The sequence below is a fragment of the Mytilus californianus genome, unplaced genomic scaffold (assembly GCF_021869535.1).
Source record: "Mytilus californianus isolate M0D057914Y unplaced genomic scaffold, xbMytCali1.0.p SCAF_4, whole genome shotgun sequence".
Lineage (NCBI taxonomy): Eukaryota > Metazoa > Mollusca > Bivalvia > Mytilida > Mytilidae > Mytilus > Mytilus californianus.
Genome location: NW_026262690.1, coordinates 5,115,218 through 5,132,363, shown reverse-complemented (window position 1 = coordinate 5,132,363; position 17,146 = coordinate 5,115,218). Strand labels below are relative to the sequence as shown.

At 31.4% G+C, this 17,146-nt stretch overlaps 1 protein-coding gene across 1 annotated transcript in view; it reads right to left on the bottom strand.

Annotated features, from left to right (window-relative positions):
- Positions 1-10,757, bottom strand: part of LOC127739379 (putative leucine-rich repeat-containing protein DDB_G0290503) — a 58,262-nt gene extending 47,505 nt beyond the window's left edge. Inside the window, exons 1-5 of the mRNA XM_052251076.1 lie at positions 10,217-10,757; positions 9,011-9,081; positions 8,259-8,293; positions 970-1,030; positions 169-232 (exon numbers count right to left, since the gene is read on the bottom strand). Of these exons, the coding sequence (XP_052107036.1) occupies positions 169-232; positions 970-1,030; positions 8,259-8,293; positions 9,011-9,081; positions 10,217-10,336 (351 nt within the window). The 5' untranslated portion in view covers positions 10,337-10,757. The remainder of the gene's footprint in view (positions 1-168; positions 233-969; positions 1,031-8,258; positions 8,294-9,010; positions 9,082-10,216) is intronic.
- Positions 10,758-17,146: the final 6,389 nt, after the last annotated feature.

Sequence of the window (17,146 nt, the reverse complement as noted above, 5' to 3'; positions counted from 1 at the left end):
GAAACAAATTACTATTCATATTGATTAATTAAAGAATTTTCAATTTCCATATTTTAAGAATTTTTTAATAAGTAAATTATACAGGGTTTATTTAAATGATCTCCAGAAAGTGAAGAAATCAGTCTATATCTTGTGATAGTTTCCACACACAAAAAAATTTATACTGACCTTCCTCAATGGTTCCAGTTGTTGAAGAGTAGATCCCAGTTGTGTATTTAAAGTTTCAGATTCCCTGAAAATTTAAAAGGATTTGTAAAAACTATTTTCATGAATTGAAAGTTAAATTCTGCTTTTCCAATAAATCAACAAATTGAAATAAAGAGCAAATAGTTGGAGCATTTCCTATGAAAACCATTTTTGATCTTTCTGTGCAAAAACTATATTTATACATATATGATGTACATATATTAAATAAACTTTTGTCACAGAGATATGGCTCGCCTTTTTGTCATTTTGATAGTAAAATGCAAATGTTGAAATTAAAATCGCAATACTTTATCATGTAAGTTATGCAAAATATTCAAAGTCAATGAACCATGACTGAAGGTACAGGGCCAAATAATCTCCATGGAAATGAGATGTGCCAATGCTAATACATATGCATACCAAATATCATTGACCTACCACTAGTGGTTCCCCATAAACTGACCTAATCACAAACTAATACATGTAAACTAAGCAAAAGTTTCAAAGTCAATAGACCATGACTGAGAGGGCGGGGTCAAATAATCTCCATGGAAATGAGATGTGCCAATGCTAATTCAACTGCATACCAAATATCATTGTCCTACCACTAGTGGTTCCCAATAAATTGACCTAATCACAAACTTATACATTGTTGATGACGCTGCCGACGCCCGAAACAGCATAACTATCTCTTGCTTTTTGACTCTGTACAAAAATGTATGTTTCAAATGTAATCTAAATATATGTCGGTTTTCTGTAGAAAATAATTTTATCAATACTCACCTTTGTAGTTCTTCATATTTCTTAAAGAATTCTTCATGTCTCCTGTTTTGAACATCATAATGTATCTTATTAAGGAAATTTGCATTTAAAACACTCACTATGGTGACAGTTGACCAAAAATTTAAACAAGAAAAAAAAAAGATCACCAAAATGCAGTAAAAATTATATAATAGTGGAGTTTTGATAGTACCACAAAAATTGCTTCAGAGCAAATAACACTTTCTGGTCTCTATATAAAGTGCAAAGATACATGTATAAACAAAAATGTTTAAAAGTCTATGGTACATAGAACAGGTTATTTTCATCAAAATTTGTCACTTGGCTTACGCCTACCTAATTCTGACTATATCATAAAAGTTGCAAAAAGATCTTTAGTTCAGATGGTATCGTTCTGTACAGGAGTTCTTGTTTTACAAAGTGCGAGTGATATTTTAACTCATAATATCACTGTACTAAATCAAAATGTAATCTTACAACATCTTAAATCATTAATAACCTAATTTAGATGCAATTTTTTCTTTATTATATGAGTGTGAGATCCTTCAGAAGGAGAAGATACAACTGTAATAGAGAGTGTTAAATGTGTAAGAATTATACTTATTAAATAAGTTACTGTAACTGCCCATAGTAGAAACCTGGGCTTATATGCATAAAACTACTAAGTTCAGATTTGTTCCAAACGGATGGATTTTTCTACATGTCCTACGATAAATTAATAATATGATTGGATATCTTAACTTAAGTGGTTTTATGCATTCAGCCCTGGTCTTTTATTTCAATTTCCATGTAAAACTTTAATTTAAACATTCAGGAGACTAACTATGAAATTCAATTAGCATTTATGAACAAATGTACAGTGGTGTGAGCTACTGATAAATTATACTCCTGCTTTGGTTTTAAATAAAATGAAATATATTTCCCAAATAATGTGGAAACAGAAAATCGAAACTTGATAGTTCATAGTTCAGTTTACCAATGATAAATTTTGTAACAATTTTTAGAAGCTATTTGTAATTGCTGAAAAAGTGGAACAAAACTTCATACACAATTAAGTGATGAACATAATCATACATGTATCTGGCAACTAGGAAAACTTCAAACACATTAATGTGAAGAACAAAATCATACATGTATCTGACAACTAGGAAACCTTCATACACATTAACGTGAAGAACAAACTCATACATGTACCTGGCAACTAGGAAAACTTCATACACATTAACGTGAAGAACATAATCATACATGTATCTTGCAACTAGGAAAACTTCATACACATTAACGTGAAGAACAAAATCATACATGTATCTGACAACTAGGAAAACTTCATCCACATTAACGTGAAGAACATAATCATACATGTATCTGGCAACTAGGAAAACTTCATCCACATTAACGTGAAGAACATAATCATACATGTATCTGACAACTAGGAAAACTTCATACACATTAACGTGAAGAACATAATCATACATGTATCTGACAACTAGGAATACTTTATACACATTAACGTGAAGAACATAATCATACATGTATCTGGCAACTAGGAAAACTTCAAACACATTAACGTGAAGAACATCATCATACATGTATCTGGCAACTAGGAAAACTTCATACACATTAACGTGAAGAACATAATCATACATGTATCTGGCAACTAGGAATACTTTATACACATTAACGTGAAGAACATAATCATACATGTATCTAGCAACTAGGAAAACTGCATACACATTAACGTGAAGAACATAATCATACATGTATCTGGCAACTAGGAAAACTTCATACACATTAACGTGAAGAACATAATCATACATGTATCTGGCAACTAGGAAAACTTCATACACATTAACGTGAAGAACATAATCATACATGTATCTGGCAACTAGGAAAACTTCATACACATTAACGTGAAGAACAAAATCATCTGGCAACTAGGAAAACTTCATACACATTAACGTGAAGAACATAATCATACATGTATCTGGCAACTAGGAAAACTTCATACACATTAACGTGAAGAACAAAATCATCTGGCAACTAGGAAAACTTCATACACATTAACATGAAGAACAAAATCATACATGTATCTGGCAACTAGGAAAACTTCATCCACATTAACGTGAAGAACATAATCATACATGTATCTGGCAACTAGGAAAACTTCAAACACATTAACGTGAAGAACATAATCATACATGTATCTGGCAACTAGGAAAACTTCATACACATTAACGTGAAGAACAAAATCATCTGGCAACTAGGAAAACTTCATACACATTAACATGAAGAACAAAATCATACATGTATCTGGCAACTAGGAAAACTTCATACACATTAACGTGAAGAACATAATCATACATGTATCTGACAACTAGGAAAACTTCATACACATTAACGTGAAGAACATAATCATACATGTATCTGACAACTAGGAAAACTGCATACACATTAACGTGAAGAACATAATCATACATGTATCTTGCAACTAGGAAAACTTCATACACATTAACGTGAAGAACAAAATCATACATGTATCTGACAACTAGGAAAACTTCATCCACATTAACGTGAAGAACATAATCATACATGTATCTGGCAACTAGGAAAACTTCATCCACATTAACGTGAAGAACATAATCATACATGTATCTGACAACTAGGAAAACTTCATACACATTAACGTGAAGAACATAATCATACATGTATCTGGCAACTAGGAAAACTGCATACACATTAACGTGAAGAACATAATCATACATGTATCTGGCAACTAGGAAAACTTCATACACATTAACGTGAAGAACATAATCATACATGTATCTGGCAACTAGGAAAACTTCATACACATTAACGTGAAGAACATAATCATACATGTATCTGGCAACTAGGAAAACTTCATACACATTAACGTGAAGAACATAATCATACATGTATCTGGCAACTAGGAAAACTTCATACACATTAACGTGAAGAACAAAATCATCTGGCAACTAGGAAAACTTCATACACATTAACATGAAGAACAAAATCATACATGTATCTGGCAACTAGGAAAACTTCATACACATTAACGTGAAGAACATAATCATACATGTATCTGACAACTAGGAAAACTTCATACACATTAACGTGAAGAACATAATCATACATGTATCTGACAACTAGGAAAACTTCATCCACATTAACGTGAAGAACATAATCATACATGTATCTGGCAACTAGGAAAACTTCATCCACATTAACGTGAAGAACATAATCATACATGTATCTGACAACTAGGAAAACTTCATACACATTAACGTGAAGAACAAAATCATACATGTATCTGGCAACTAGGAAAACTTCATACACATTAACGTGAAGAACATAATCATACATGTATCTGGCAACTAGGAAAACTTCAAACACATTAACGTGAAGAACCAATATCATACATGTATCTGGCAACTAGGAAAACTTCAAACACATTAACGTGAAGAACAAAATCATACATGTATCTGGCAACTAGGAAAACTTCATACACATTAACGTGAAGAACAAAATCATCTGGCAACTAGGAAAACTTCATACACATTAACGTGAAGAACAAAATCATACATGTATCTGACAACTAGGAAAACTTCATACACATTAACGTGAAGAACATAATCATACATGTATCTGGCAACTAGGAAAACTGCATACACATTAACGTGAAGAACATAATCATACATGTATCTGGCAACTAGGAAAACTTCATACACATTAACGTGAAGAACAAATCATACATGTATCTGGCAACTAGGAAAACTTCATACACATTAACGTGAAGAACATAATCATACATGTATCTGGCAACTAGGAAAACTTCATACACATTAACGTTAGAACAAAATCATCTGGCATTTAGGAAAACTTCATACACATTAACATGAAGAACAAAATCATACATGTATCTGGCAACTAGGAAAACTTCATACACATTAACGTGAAGAACATAATCATACATGTATCTGACAACTAGGAAAACTTCATACACATTAACGTGAAGAACATAATCATACATGTATCTGACAACTAGGAAAACTTCATCCACATTAACGTGAAGAACATAATCATACATGTATCTGGCAACTAGGAAAACTGCATCCACATTAACGTGAAGAACATAATCATACATGTATCTGGCAACTAGGAAAACTTCATCCACATTAACGTGAAGAACATAATCATACATGTATCTGGCAACTAGGAAAACTTCATCCACATTAACGTGAAGAACATAATCATACATGTATCTGACAACTAGGAAAACTTCATACACATTAACGTGAAGAACATAATCATACATGTATCTGGCAACTAGGAAAACTGCATACACATTAACGTGAAGAACATAATCATACATGTATCTGGCAACTAGGAAAACTTCATACACATTAACGTGAAGAACATAATCATACATGTATCTGGCAACTAGGAAAACTTCATACACATTAACGTGAAGAACATAATCATACATGTATCTGGCAACTAGGAAAACTTCATACACATTAACGTGAAGAACATAATCATACATGTATCTGGCAACTAGGAAAACTTCATACACATTAACATGAAGAACAAAATCATACATGTATCTGGCAACTAGGAAAACTTCATACACATTAACATGAAGAACAAAATCATACATGTATCTGGCAACTAGGAAATATTCATACACATTAACGTGAAGAACATAATCATACATGTATCTGACAACTAGGAAAACTTCATACACATTAACGTGAAGAACATAATCATACATGTATCTGACAACTAGGAAAACTTCATCCACATTAACGTGAAGAACATAATCATACATGTATCTGGCAACTAGGAAAACTTCATCCACATTAACGTGAAGAACATAATCATACATGTATCTGACAACTAGGAAAACTTCATACACATTAACGTGAAGAACAAAATCATACATGTATCTGGCAACTAGGAAAACTTCATACACATTAACGTGAAGAACATAATCATACATGTATCTGGCAACTAGGAAAACTTCAAACACATTAACGTGAAGAACCAATATCATACATGTATCTGGCAACTAGGAAAACTTCAAACACATTAACGTGAAGAACAAAATCATACATGTATCTGGCAACTAGGAAAACTTCATACACATTAACGTGAAGAACAAAATCATCTGGCAACTAGGAAAACTTCATACACATTAACGTGAAGAACAAAATCATACATGTATCTGACAACTAGGAAAACTTCATACACATTAACGTGAAGAACATAATCATACATGTATCTGGCAACTAGGAAAACTGCATACACATTAACGTGAAGAACATAATCATACATGTATCTGGCAACTAGGAAAACTTCATACACATTAACGTGAAGAACAAATCATACATGTATCTGGCAACTAGGAAAACTTCATACACATTAACGTGAAGAACATAATCATACATGTATCTGGCAACTAGGAAAACTTGATACACATTAACGTGAAGAACAAAATCATCTGGCATTTAGGAAAACTTCATACACATTAAAGTGAAGAACAAAATCATACATGTATCTGGCAACTAGGAAAACTTCATACACATTAAAGTGAAGAACATAATCATACATGTATCTGACAACTAGGAAAACTTCATACACATTAACGTGAAGAACATAATCATACATGTATCTGACAACTAGGAAAACTTCATCCACATTAACGTGAAGAACATAATCATACATGTATCTGGCAACTAGGAAAACTGCATCCACATTAACGTGAAGAACATAATCATACATGTATCTGACAACTAGGAAAACTTCATACACATTAACGTGAAGAACAAAATCATACATGTATCTGGCAACTAGGAAAACTTCATACACATTAACGTGAAGAACATAATCATACATGTATCTGGCAACTAGGAAAACTTGATACACATTAACGTGAAGAACATAATCATACATGTATCTGACAACTAGGAAAACTTCATACACATTAACGTGAAGAACAAAATCATACATGTATCTGGCAACTAGGAAAACTTCATACACATTAACGTGAAGAACATAATCATACATGTATCTGGCAACTAGGAAAACTTCAAACACATTAACGTGAAGAACATCATCATACATGTATCTGGCAACTAGGAAAACTTCAAACACATTAACGTGAAGAACAAAATCATACATGTATCTGGCAACTAGGAAAACTTCATACACATTAACGTGAAGAACAAAATCATCTGGCAACTAGGAAAACTTCATACACATTAACATGAAGAACAAAATCATACATGTATCTGGCAACTAGGAAAACTTCATACACATTAACGTGAAGAACATAATCATACATGTATCTGACAACTAGGAAAACTTCATCCACATTAACGTGAAGAACATAATCATACATGTATCTGGCAACTAGGAAAACTTCATCCACATTAACGTGAAGAACATAATCATACATGTATCTGACAACTAGGAAAACTTCATTCACATTAACGTGAAGAACAAAATCATACATGTATCTGACAACTAGGAAAACTTCATCCACATTAACGTGAAGAACATAATCATACATGTATCTGGCAACTAGGAAAACTTCAAACACATTAACGTGAAGAACATAATCATACATGTATCTGGCAACTAGGAAAACTTCATACACATTAACGTGAAGAACAAAATCATACATGTATCTGGCAACTTAGGAAAACTTCATACACATTAACGTGAAGAACAAAATCATACATGTATCTGCAGCTGGCAACTTAGGAAAACTTCATACACATTAACGTGAAGAACATAATCATACATGTATCTGGCAACTAGGAAAACTTCATACACATTAACGTGAAGAACAAAATCATACATGTATCTGGCAACTAGGAAAACTTCATACACATTAACGTGAAGAATAAAATCATACATGTATCTGACAACTAGGAAAACTTCATACACTTTAACGTGAAGAACAAAATCATACATGTATCTGGCAACTAGGAAAACTTCATACTCATCAACGTGAAGAATATAATCATACATGTATCTGGCAACTACAAAGTAGGAAAGTGAGGGATCTGAAATGTGTCACAGGATATAGGGTACAAATATTAAGCTTGGTACCAAATATCAAGAAGCTATGACTTGTAGTTGCTGAGAAAAATGAGACAGAAATGTTATATGGACAGATGCATGGAGGGACAGAGTAAAACCAGTATAACATGCCAAGTTACAGAGCAGGAGTATAATCAGGACGTAAGTCGTAAATAACAAAAGGATATCATCACACTTAGACTTGTACTTCTTTATCAGCAAACTGAAACAGAAACATAAATATAAAAGATAAATTATTTTACCATTTGTTACTAAAAATATTATAAGTACTATATATCACAGTCGTCATAACAATAATAAGATGATGCTGGATTATTTGTAGAGAAATAAATACTGATATTTGCATTTGTAACCAGTCTTACCTCCTAAGTTAGACGTCACATACATTTGTATAACCCATTCACATATTTATGTGTCTGTCCCAAGTCAGGAAAATTGTCAGTGGTTGTCATACATGTCTAGGTCACATCTGAGTTTGAAATATAGTTCAGACACCTATCTAGTTTTAAAGGCTCTATTGTATGTTGCCCTCTTGATGTATTCTTTTTAATTTGTCGTTGGATCGCTGTATCATTGTCATACAACCCCCATCTCTTTTTATTTATGGAAAATTGGGTCATAAAAAAAATAAATGATCCATTGACAGATATAAGCAACAGTAAAACAATTAAAAAAAATGTTCAATTGCTTTTATTTTGCATATATAATATTTGTTGGTTGTTTGTTTTTTCATTACATTTTTATGTACATGTATTTCTTTAAAATTACATTATCTTATTGATGTTCCAAGTGAATGCAACCTTCATGACCTTTGTTCACTTTTGCCATTTGTTCTATGTATATACATTTTAATAGTATAAATAAGTTTTTAGCTGATAACATTTTGTATTTATAACACAGATCAAGATGTTGGACTTACTCTGTTGATATTATCTTCTTCTTAAGAGTGCTGTAATTCAAGGCATGTTCATCTTGCAGTTTTTTTAATTCCTGAAAGAAGAAATGAACATTTTTGACAATGTCAAATGAATGTGAAGTTCATGCAAATACTATACATGAATTACATGTAATACAATGTACATGTACAAAATATGTATGTACATGTATACACTGTATATCCCTGAAGAAATTTCAGAGAGTCTCCTGACCTACACATGAGGAAATTTTAAAACAGCATCTAAATGCAAAGATAAGAGCAAACCAATTAGCATAATTAAACCTATGGATTTTTTTATACAATAGTGGTAAAAATATCATGGCAACAGTATACCATTATGCCTTATACCATCAGAACCATAGGGAAACACAGAAGCTACATAAAAGAACATATTTGAATGTGTAATTTTTTTACTGTAATTATTTTGAAATTTATAAACTCTTTCTTAAGTTAAATCTAGTTACATAACAAACATAACAAATGTTTACTGTGAACATGTTGAACATGTTGAACAAAAAATTACTGTTTTCATGATCAAGATCCTGTATTTTGAGACAATGGGTAAAAATCATGTAGTTCCTCCTTAATCATTAAAGTTGGCAGGTATGCTTCTGTTTCTGCTTAAGCATTTTTGTGGCAGCCATCATTTCTAATTATTCTGCCATTTATGGTCAAAAACTGTGTGCACATACTTACATGTAACAAGAAATTAAAACAACAATAACAAATTAACAAAACAAACAAATGGTGCTGTACATATCAAAATGTGATAGTAAAAAAAACTGATTTATATTATTCCAGACTTGAATTGTTCTTTGATAAAATGATTCCATTCAAGCAACTATGCTGCAAGATGATACTTGAAAGGAACTGCTATTTCGACTAAAATCGTGTTGGTATGATTACTCTTTCAGATGCATCTTTGAGGACTAACCCATTTATGATTTTGTACAATAGTACTACTCTTGATTTCATTCACCCATTCTTATTTCTCTAGCATGTCTGTGACAGATGAGGTGTTGTGGTTCTTATGTTATATAATAGATTTCTGTTTAAGAAGCTCATCGTGTTGGTTGCTTTCTTACAGATGCTATCAGTGATTTTACTCAAATAATAGAAACTGCAAATACAAAAATTACTTACAGACGATTCTCTCAAGTAGAATCAAAATCGTTGGTATGAACTTACCTGTTTAAGACTTTTGCACTGATCACACCATATATGATTTTCTTGCAAATCAAAATCCTGAAATCCCAATGGCTGAGATAAACCAAGATCTGAAGAAGACCTGTGTTTGTCATTCTCCATTCTCCTTAAAAGCAACCAAGTGTTTCACTTTACATCAAGTTACGTGAAAGCTAGAACTGTTCAGTACACTTCGATATTTGTATGATCCCATGAGGAAGAAAAACACAAAATTTTAAGTTCACTATGAAACTGATAATGTATCATTTCTTATTTTTGTTTCAACTGTAAGCTAAACTGGTATGTGATGTAATTTTTCATAAATAATTTGTGGTTTTTCCACGTGAGGGAAACATGTAAGAGTTCTTTTTCAAAAGGAAACGGGTTCTAAGATATTTACTAGAAATCAAGCTTTTCTAAACGCAATGAATAAGCAGTTCGGAGGATGACAATGGTTGTCAGTACAAGATAATGCTTCTTTCCTTGATCCCACCAGAATAACGTAAACATTTCGTCTGTAAATTGTCCTTTTCTACACCGGAAATATCAATATACAGGGGTGTGCATAAAAGAAAGAATGAATAAAAGAAGGATTTATTTTCAAATATTGAAATTGGTATATTTCTGAAATGTTGACTTTTTATTTGCAAATTTAGTTTTAATTCAAGCCAATCAATTATATCACAATCATGTTGAAATGGAGATCAACATATGAATGGGATACCCAATGATTATTTAAGCAAGAGGCTGCCTAGGTTGGTTCCCTCCGTAAAATATCCAGTATGCCTTCGTAATATACAAATATTAATATAAAATAATTTTTCAATTGTTTTTTGGTTAGTGTATTGCTATAAATATTTTTTTTGGACTTTCTTAAAACGATTTTTGTGTTGAATTATTTTTTCAATCATGTTTTGGTTATTGTTTGGTATAAAAAAGTTTTTTTTCATTGTTTCAAAATAAAGTGATGTTTTTTGTGTTGAATATTTTTTTAATCGTGTTTTGGTTAGTGTATTGCTATAATATTTTTTTTCATTGTTTCAAAATAAAGTGACTTTCTAAAAAGGTTTTTTGTGTCGAATATTTTTTTAATGTTAAGATACCAAACCGTTATTAAACTCAACAACACTAACATTTTGAATCTTCATTGTTTTTACTCATACCAAGCTAAAAACATGCTAAGTACATGCAGAATTTACATCAAAGCTGGTTAAAACAACAATCACAATTTTCAAACACATAACAATAACACCAAGTTTATCTGTGTAAAGCTTTCATGTGGATCCGGCCCCATATTTAAAGTCGGTTCGGCCCCAATATAAAAAAAATATTTATAAGGAATAAAAATAAAGATATATTTGAATTGTAATTCATAAATGTTTATGAATTTTATAATAATATAATAAAGGTGGACGGTAAAAAAAAAATGGCTTTTTTGAATATTTGAATATTTAATTTTCATAAGATGAGACATTTATTTGAATATTTTTATAAAATTTATTTTTAAGATTTCATATAGTATAATATTATTTTAATATAAAATATCTATTTATATATCTCTTCTATGTGTGAATTAAATAAAAACTTTTTTCCCCATGATATTCCAAGTTATCATGGAAAATAACTTCACATTTACATGCTGATGCTGCTTTACAAACAGTAACAATCATACTCATTTTCGTATCGATTTGAAATACTTCATCTGAATATTACTCCAATATTAGGCATACTTCACTTACCTGGTGTCATTAATCATTGATACTTTTTTTACAAATTTCCTTTTCTTGATTCAAATATGTCACCAAATCCTCCAAAGTTAATATAAATTATTCATTATTTTATTATGGGACTGGATCGACATGGGGCCGGTTTGACATGCCACCGATCGACTTGGGACAGATCGACTTGACACTGGATCGACTTGGGGCCTGATCGGTTTGGGGCCAGAACGACCTGATACTTGTGTAAACACCATATTAACAGTAATCATACATAATTAACATATAATAATTAATCATCAAATCAATTTGAAACAATATTTCATTTAAAAATTCCTGAATTTTTATTTATGAAAATAAAAATAATTTTATATCAACACCTTATTATTCATCAGGTTTTTGAATTAAAAAGAAGGGTGTTAACGTACACAGGGGGAGAACATGTGGGGTGCGAACGTGTATTGGGCATGAACAGTGAAAATATGCCATCTCATTCAATATTCTATTTTACTTTTATTTTAATCAGTAATGTTTGCTTATTTGTAAATCTTATTTAGTGGCATTTATGTAGATCATCATTTTACTGTTTCCAGTTTACAATTATTTATCAAAGTATCGAAATAATTGACAAAATTTTAGAAATAAATAAAACTATAGATAAACTTGAAAAAATACAAAGTCGAGCTGCACGATTTGTAACCAGCAGACATAGAAATAGGTCAAGTGTAAGCAATATGATAAATGAATTTGGATGGAAAAGCTTATAAACAAAATGAGAATTCATCATGTGCTACAAAATAAAAAACGACCTTGATGTCATAGACAAGAGCAAATACCTACAAAAACCAACAAGAAGCTCCAGTCAGACATGACGTCATACTTACCAATTACAGCCAGCAACCAAAGATTGGATCTTCTATGTAAACATTGTCAAGGATTGGAACAAACTGCCTCCAGATATCGCCACAGCAAAGTGAAAGTCTCTTGAGATAATCAAGTCTCAAGTGACCAACAACTCTAAATGATCAACTCAACAATTTGTTTTTAACTAGTTTTTAACCATGCGCAACTTGCCAGAATATTCATCATGTTGAATGTGAGCAGTATTTGGAATAAGAAGAAGAAACTAGAGGCTCACCTGCATCTTTAGCAATGGCCACTTTTTGGTAAAAAATCATCATAAAAGGGGAATAACTCTATTAAGAGTTAACTAACAATTTTAGTCATGTTGACATGTTTGTAGACCTAATCCTGCTGATAATTTTTCCTTTTTAGTTTCTATTTATCTATTATAGTTTTCAATAGGCAAAAATGCACAAAAATGTCAAAAATTATCATTCAAGGGTAATAACTCAAATAACAAGTCGACTGAAGTTTTTGACCATTATAGCACATTTGTAGATCTGGTCTTGCTGATCATTTGTGCTATTTAGATTTCTATCCATCTATTACAGTTTTCAAAATGATAGGCAAAAATTGGAAAAATGCGGAAAATCATCTTTAAAGGGCAATGACTTCAATAAGGAATTGACTTACAATTTCAGGTATGTTGACCGATTTGTAGATCTTGTCTTGCTGATCTTTTTTGCTTTTTAAAGTTTCTATCTATCTGTTATAGTTTTTAAGATATTAGGTTTATACGAAAAAATTGGTAAACATCATCATTAAAGGGCTATTACTCTGATAAGGAGTCAACTGAGGATTTCGGCTATGGTTACTTATTTGTAGATCCTGTTGTGCAGATCATTTTTGCTTTTAAAGATTATCTACAGCTGTTATAGTTTTTAAGATATAAGGCAATAACACAAAACTAGAGGCTCTAAAGAGCCTGTGTCACTCACCTGCATCTTCAACAATGGCCACTTTTAAGTAAAAATCATCATTAAAGGGGAATAACTCTATAACGAGTTAACTGACAATTTCAGTCATGTTGACATATTTGTAGATCTTATCCTGCTGATAATTTTTCCTTTCTAAAGTTTCTATTTATCTATTTATTTTTTTATCAAAAAAATGTGAAAATTATCATTAAAAGGTATCAACTCCAATAATGAGTCGACTGAAGATTTCTACCATATGGCTTATTTACAGATCTTTTTTGCTATTTAAAGTTTCTTTCTATCTATTACAGTTTTCAAGATAATATAAAGCAAGAATAGGAAAAAATGGGAAAAATCATCATCAAAGGGCCATTACTTCAACAAGGAGTCAACTTACAATTTTGGTCATGTTGATCTTATCTTGCTGATCATATTTGCTTTTTAAAGTTTCTTTTTATCCATCATATTTTTTAAGATAGTAGGCAAAGAATGCAAAGGCCAAGCGAGCTAAAAATCATCTGACATCTTAAGTGAATGAATCCTATAAGGAGTCTTACAATGTGGCCATGTTGACTTACTTGTAGATCTTATTTTGCTTTTAAAAGTTTCTCTCTACCAGCTAGAGTTTTTGAAAAAAATGCACCATAAAAAAGGGTATTAACTCCTATAAAGAGTCAATTGATGATTTTGGCCATTTGACTTATTTGAAGATCTAATTTTGATGAACATTTTTGATATTTTGATATAGTGTTGAAGACCATGTACTGGTACACCTGTTAAAAATAAATAACAATAAAAAAATATTCGCACCCATTCACAATGAGAAATGTCAAATGGAAAAGTTGTGCATGTCACACAAATAAAAAAAAGGTGTATTATTTAGAGGTGCTTAGCTGTACATTGAGAGAAATTAAATAACACTATCTTTTATAGTTTCTGCACAAAAACGCAAAAAATAGGGAACACTTTCTTTCAAGAACAATAACTCCTATAAGGGGTCGATCGATGTTATTGTCATGCCCGCTTAAGCTATTTGTAGATTTTATTTTGCTGAACACTTTTACTGTTTCTCTGAATCTATTATAGTTTCTGGAAAAATCATCATTCAAGGGCAATCACCTTTATAAGGGTTCAATTGATTGATTTTGGCAATGTTAACTTATTTTAGATCTTATTTAACTTTATTGTTTAAACAATTTTTTCTCAATCTATTACAGTTTCTGCAAGAAAACACATAAAATGGGTAAAAACAACTTACACGGGCAATAACTCATGTAAGGGTATAATTGAACATTTTATCCATGTAGACTTATTTGTAGATCTTATTTGCTGAGCATTTTAATTTTGAAAGATTTTCTCTATCTTCTAAAGTATCTGCAAAAAACACATGACTAATTCTGTCAAGTTGACTTGTAACGGTAGATCTTATTGTTCTGGTCATTTTCGCTGTTCTATATTGCTCTTTGTTTGTTATAATTAATTTGCTAAAAATTGACATTTAAGGGACAATTAATCCAAAATAGGTTTTCCAATTATTCTGAAAATTTCATGGTAGATAGAACTTGACCTGCTTATCATTATGCCCTTGTCAGTTTTGCTCTGACAATTTCAACCTAATTCCGATCCCTATGCATGAGACCTATGATTTGACCTCAGGTGGAGCTGAGTTGCACATGTGCTCAGCAAGCTCAATTATTAAAAAGAAAACAATAACACAGCTGAAAAGTGAAACAAGGGTGCCAAGCTTGAAGACATATTTCTTTGACTAATTCTTCTTGCAAAATCATTCTTATGCTATTTCACATCTTTTTAATCTATGACATGAAATCAAACATAGTCCTAGGAAAATCATCATTATACTGTGCACTCACTTATCTTTCTATTAATGTTTAATCAGGGTTACATGACCACTGGCAATCTTCAGAGGTAATCTTAATGTAAATTAGATGGCGTCTTAATCCTTATACACCGAAAATGTACTGGATTCCAAACATAATGTGTTATTGTTTCCTTTGTAACTTTTCTAATTCTGATAAATATGATTAAAATAACAGTTGTTTAAATAATCACAGACACAATAATCCTGTCTGCTTCATACATGCATGATATCAGAGACATATAATACAATATATGTCTCTGATGCTATCAAATTGAGTTTTCCAGGATTTTGTGAATTCAAGGTCTGTTCCAGTCCTAGAACAACTGAATGGAATTCCAAGCCTTTTCCAGTTTTAAAGATATGGTGGGAACTCTAGGTATGGGAAAACTAAAATCTCTCATATAATAGAATTCTGTAGAAGAATCTATGCATGTTTGGTTGAATTCCCTAATAAGTTTAATCAAGGAGCTGTGGATTGACAAAGTGTGATGTGAATGGCAACAAAGCAAGACTACAGAAGAAATCCCTATGTGTTGCTACAGTTCTCGATCAGTGGACAATCGTTAAACTGTTGTTGTTTCTTCATTGTGTCTAGATTGATTTATGGTGGATAAACATCAATTTGCTAATTTATTGTTGGAAGCAGATTAAAATGTTTTATATGTTTTTCTGCAATAACTTCAGTAATTATTTTACTAAAAACTTTTCTTAAAAATTATCTTTAAATTAAAGGTGAAAGAACACTAACAATGCAGATTTTCATATTTTTTATTTGCAAAGGGGCATAATTCCAGGAAAAATATGTAAACAACACCGATTATCCAACAAGAAATGTAGGTGAGAGTGAGCTTAAAATGTAATTTTCCACATTATTTACTTTTCCATGGGTGTGTAACTACTTTAAAACTTAAAAAGGTCCTGTTGGCAGATCTTTGATAGTACCTGTTATTAATTTATTTACAATTTTATAGATTCTTGGCTATTTATAGCTTGACATATTGTAAAGACATATGTCAATTGTTGAAGACCGAATGTTGGCCTGTAGGTGTCTTTTGGGATTTTGTGACATTGGGTATTCGTACTTAAAACAATGAAAAAAGTATGCTCTCTCAGGTGTTATGGAGCTCCTGAAATATTTCAGCAGTTCCTTGATGATTTATGGATATCCTGAATGGTCCAGAAATATTTCAGGAGCTTCTTAGATACAATAATTTTGACTAAATCTGCACCTCTTAAGATATGCCATCAACATAAAATTAGCAAGTTATCAGTTGCTTCAAAAAAAATCATTGTCTTGTGCTAGCATCAATGCAAAACTTGTAGGTTCCAACCAAGACAAGTCAAATGACAGCCTCTGAAATAGTGTTTTCTGCTACTTGACTATGCACAGATTACTGGTTACATAATTCTTTGCCTCTTCCTAGTACAGTTGTATTACCACTAGTTATTCATGATGAAATTTTCTTTTTCTAATTTTAAATACCTAAATACTAAATCAGTCAATATTCATTATTTA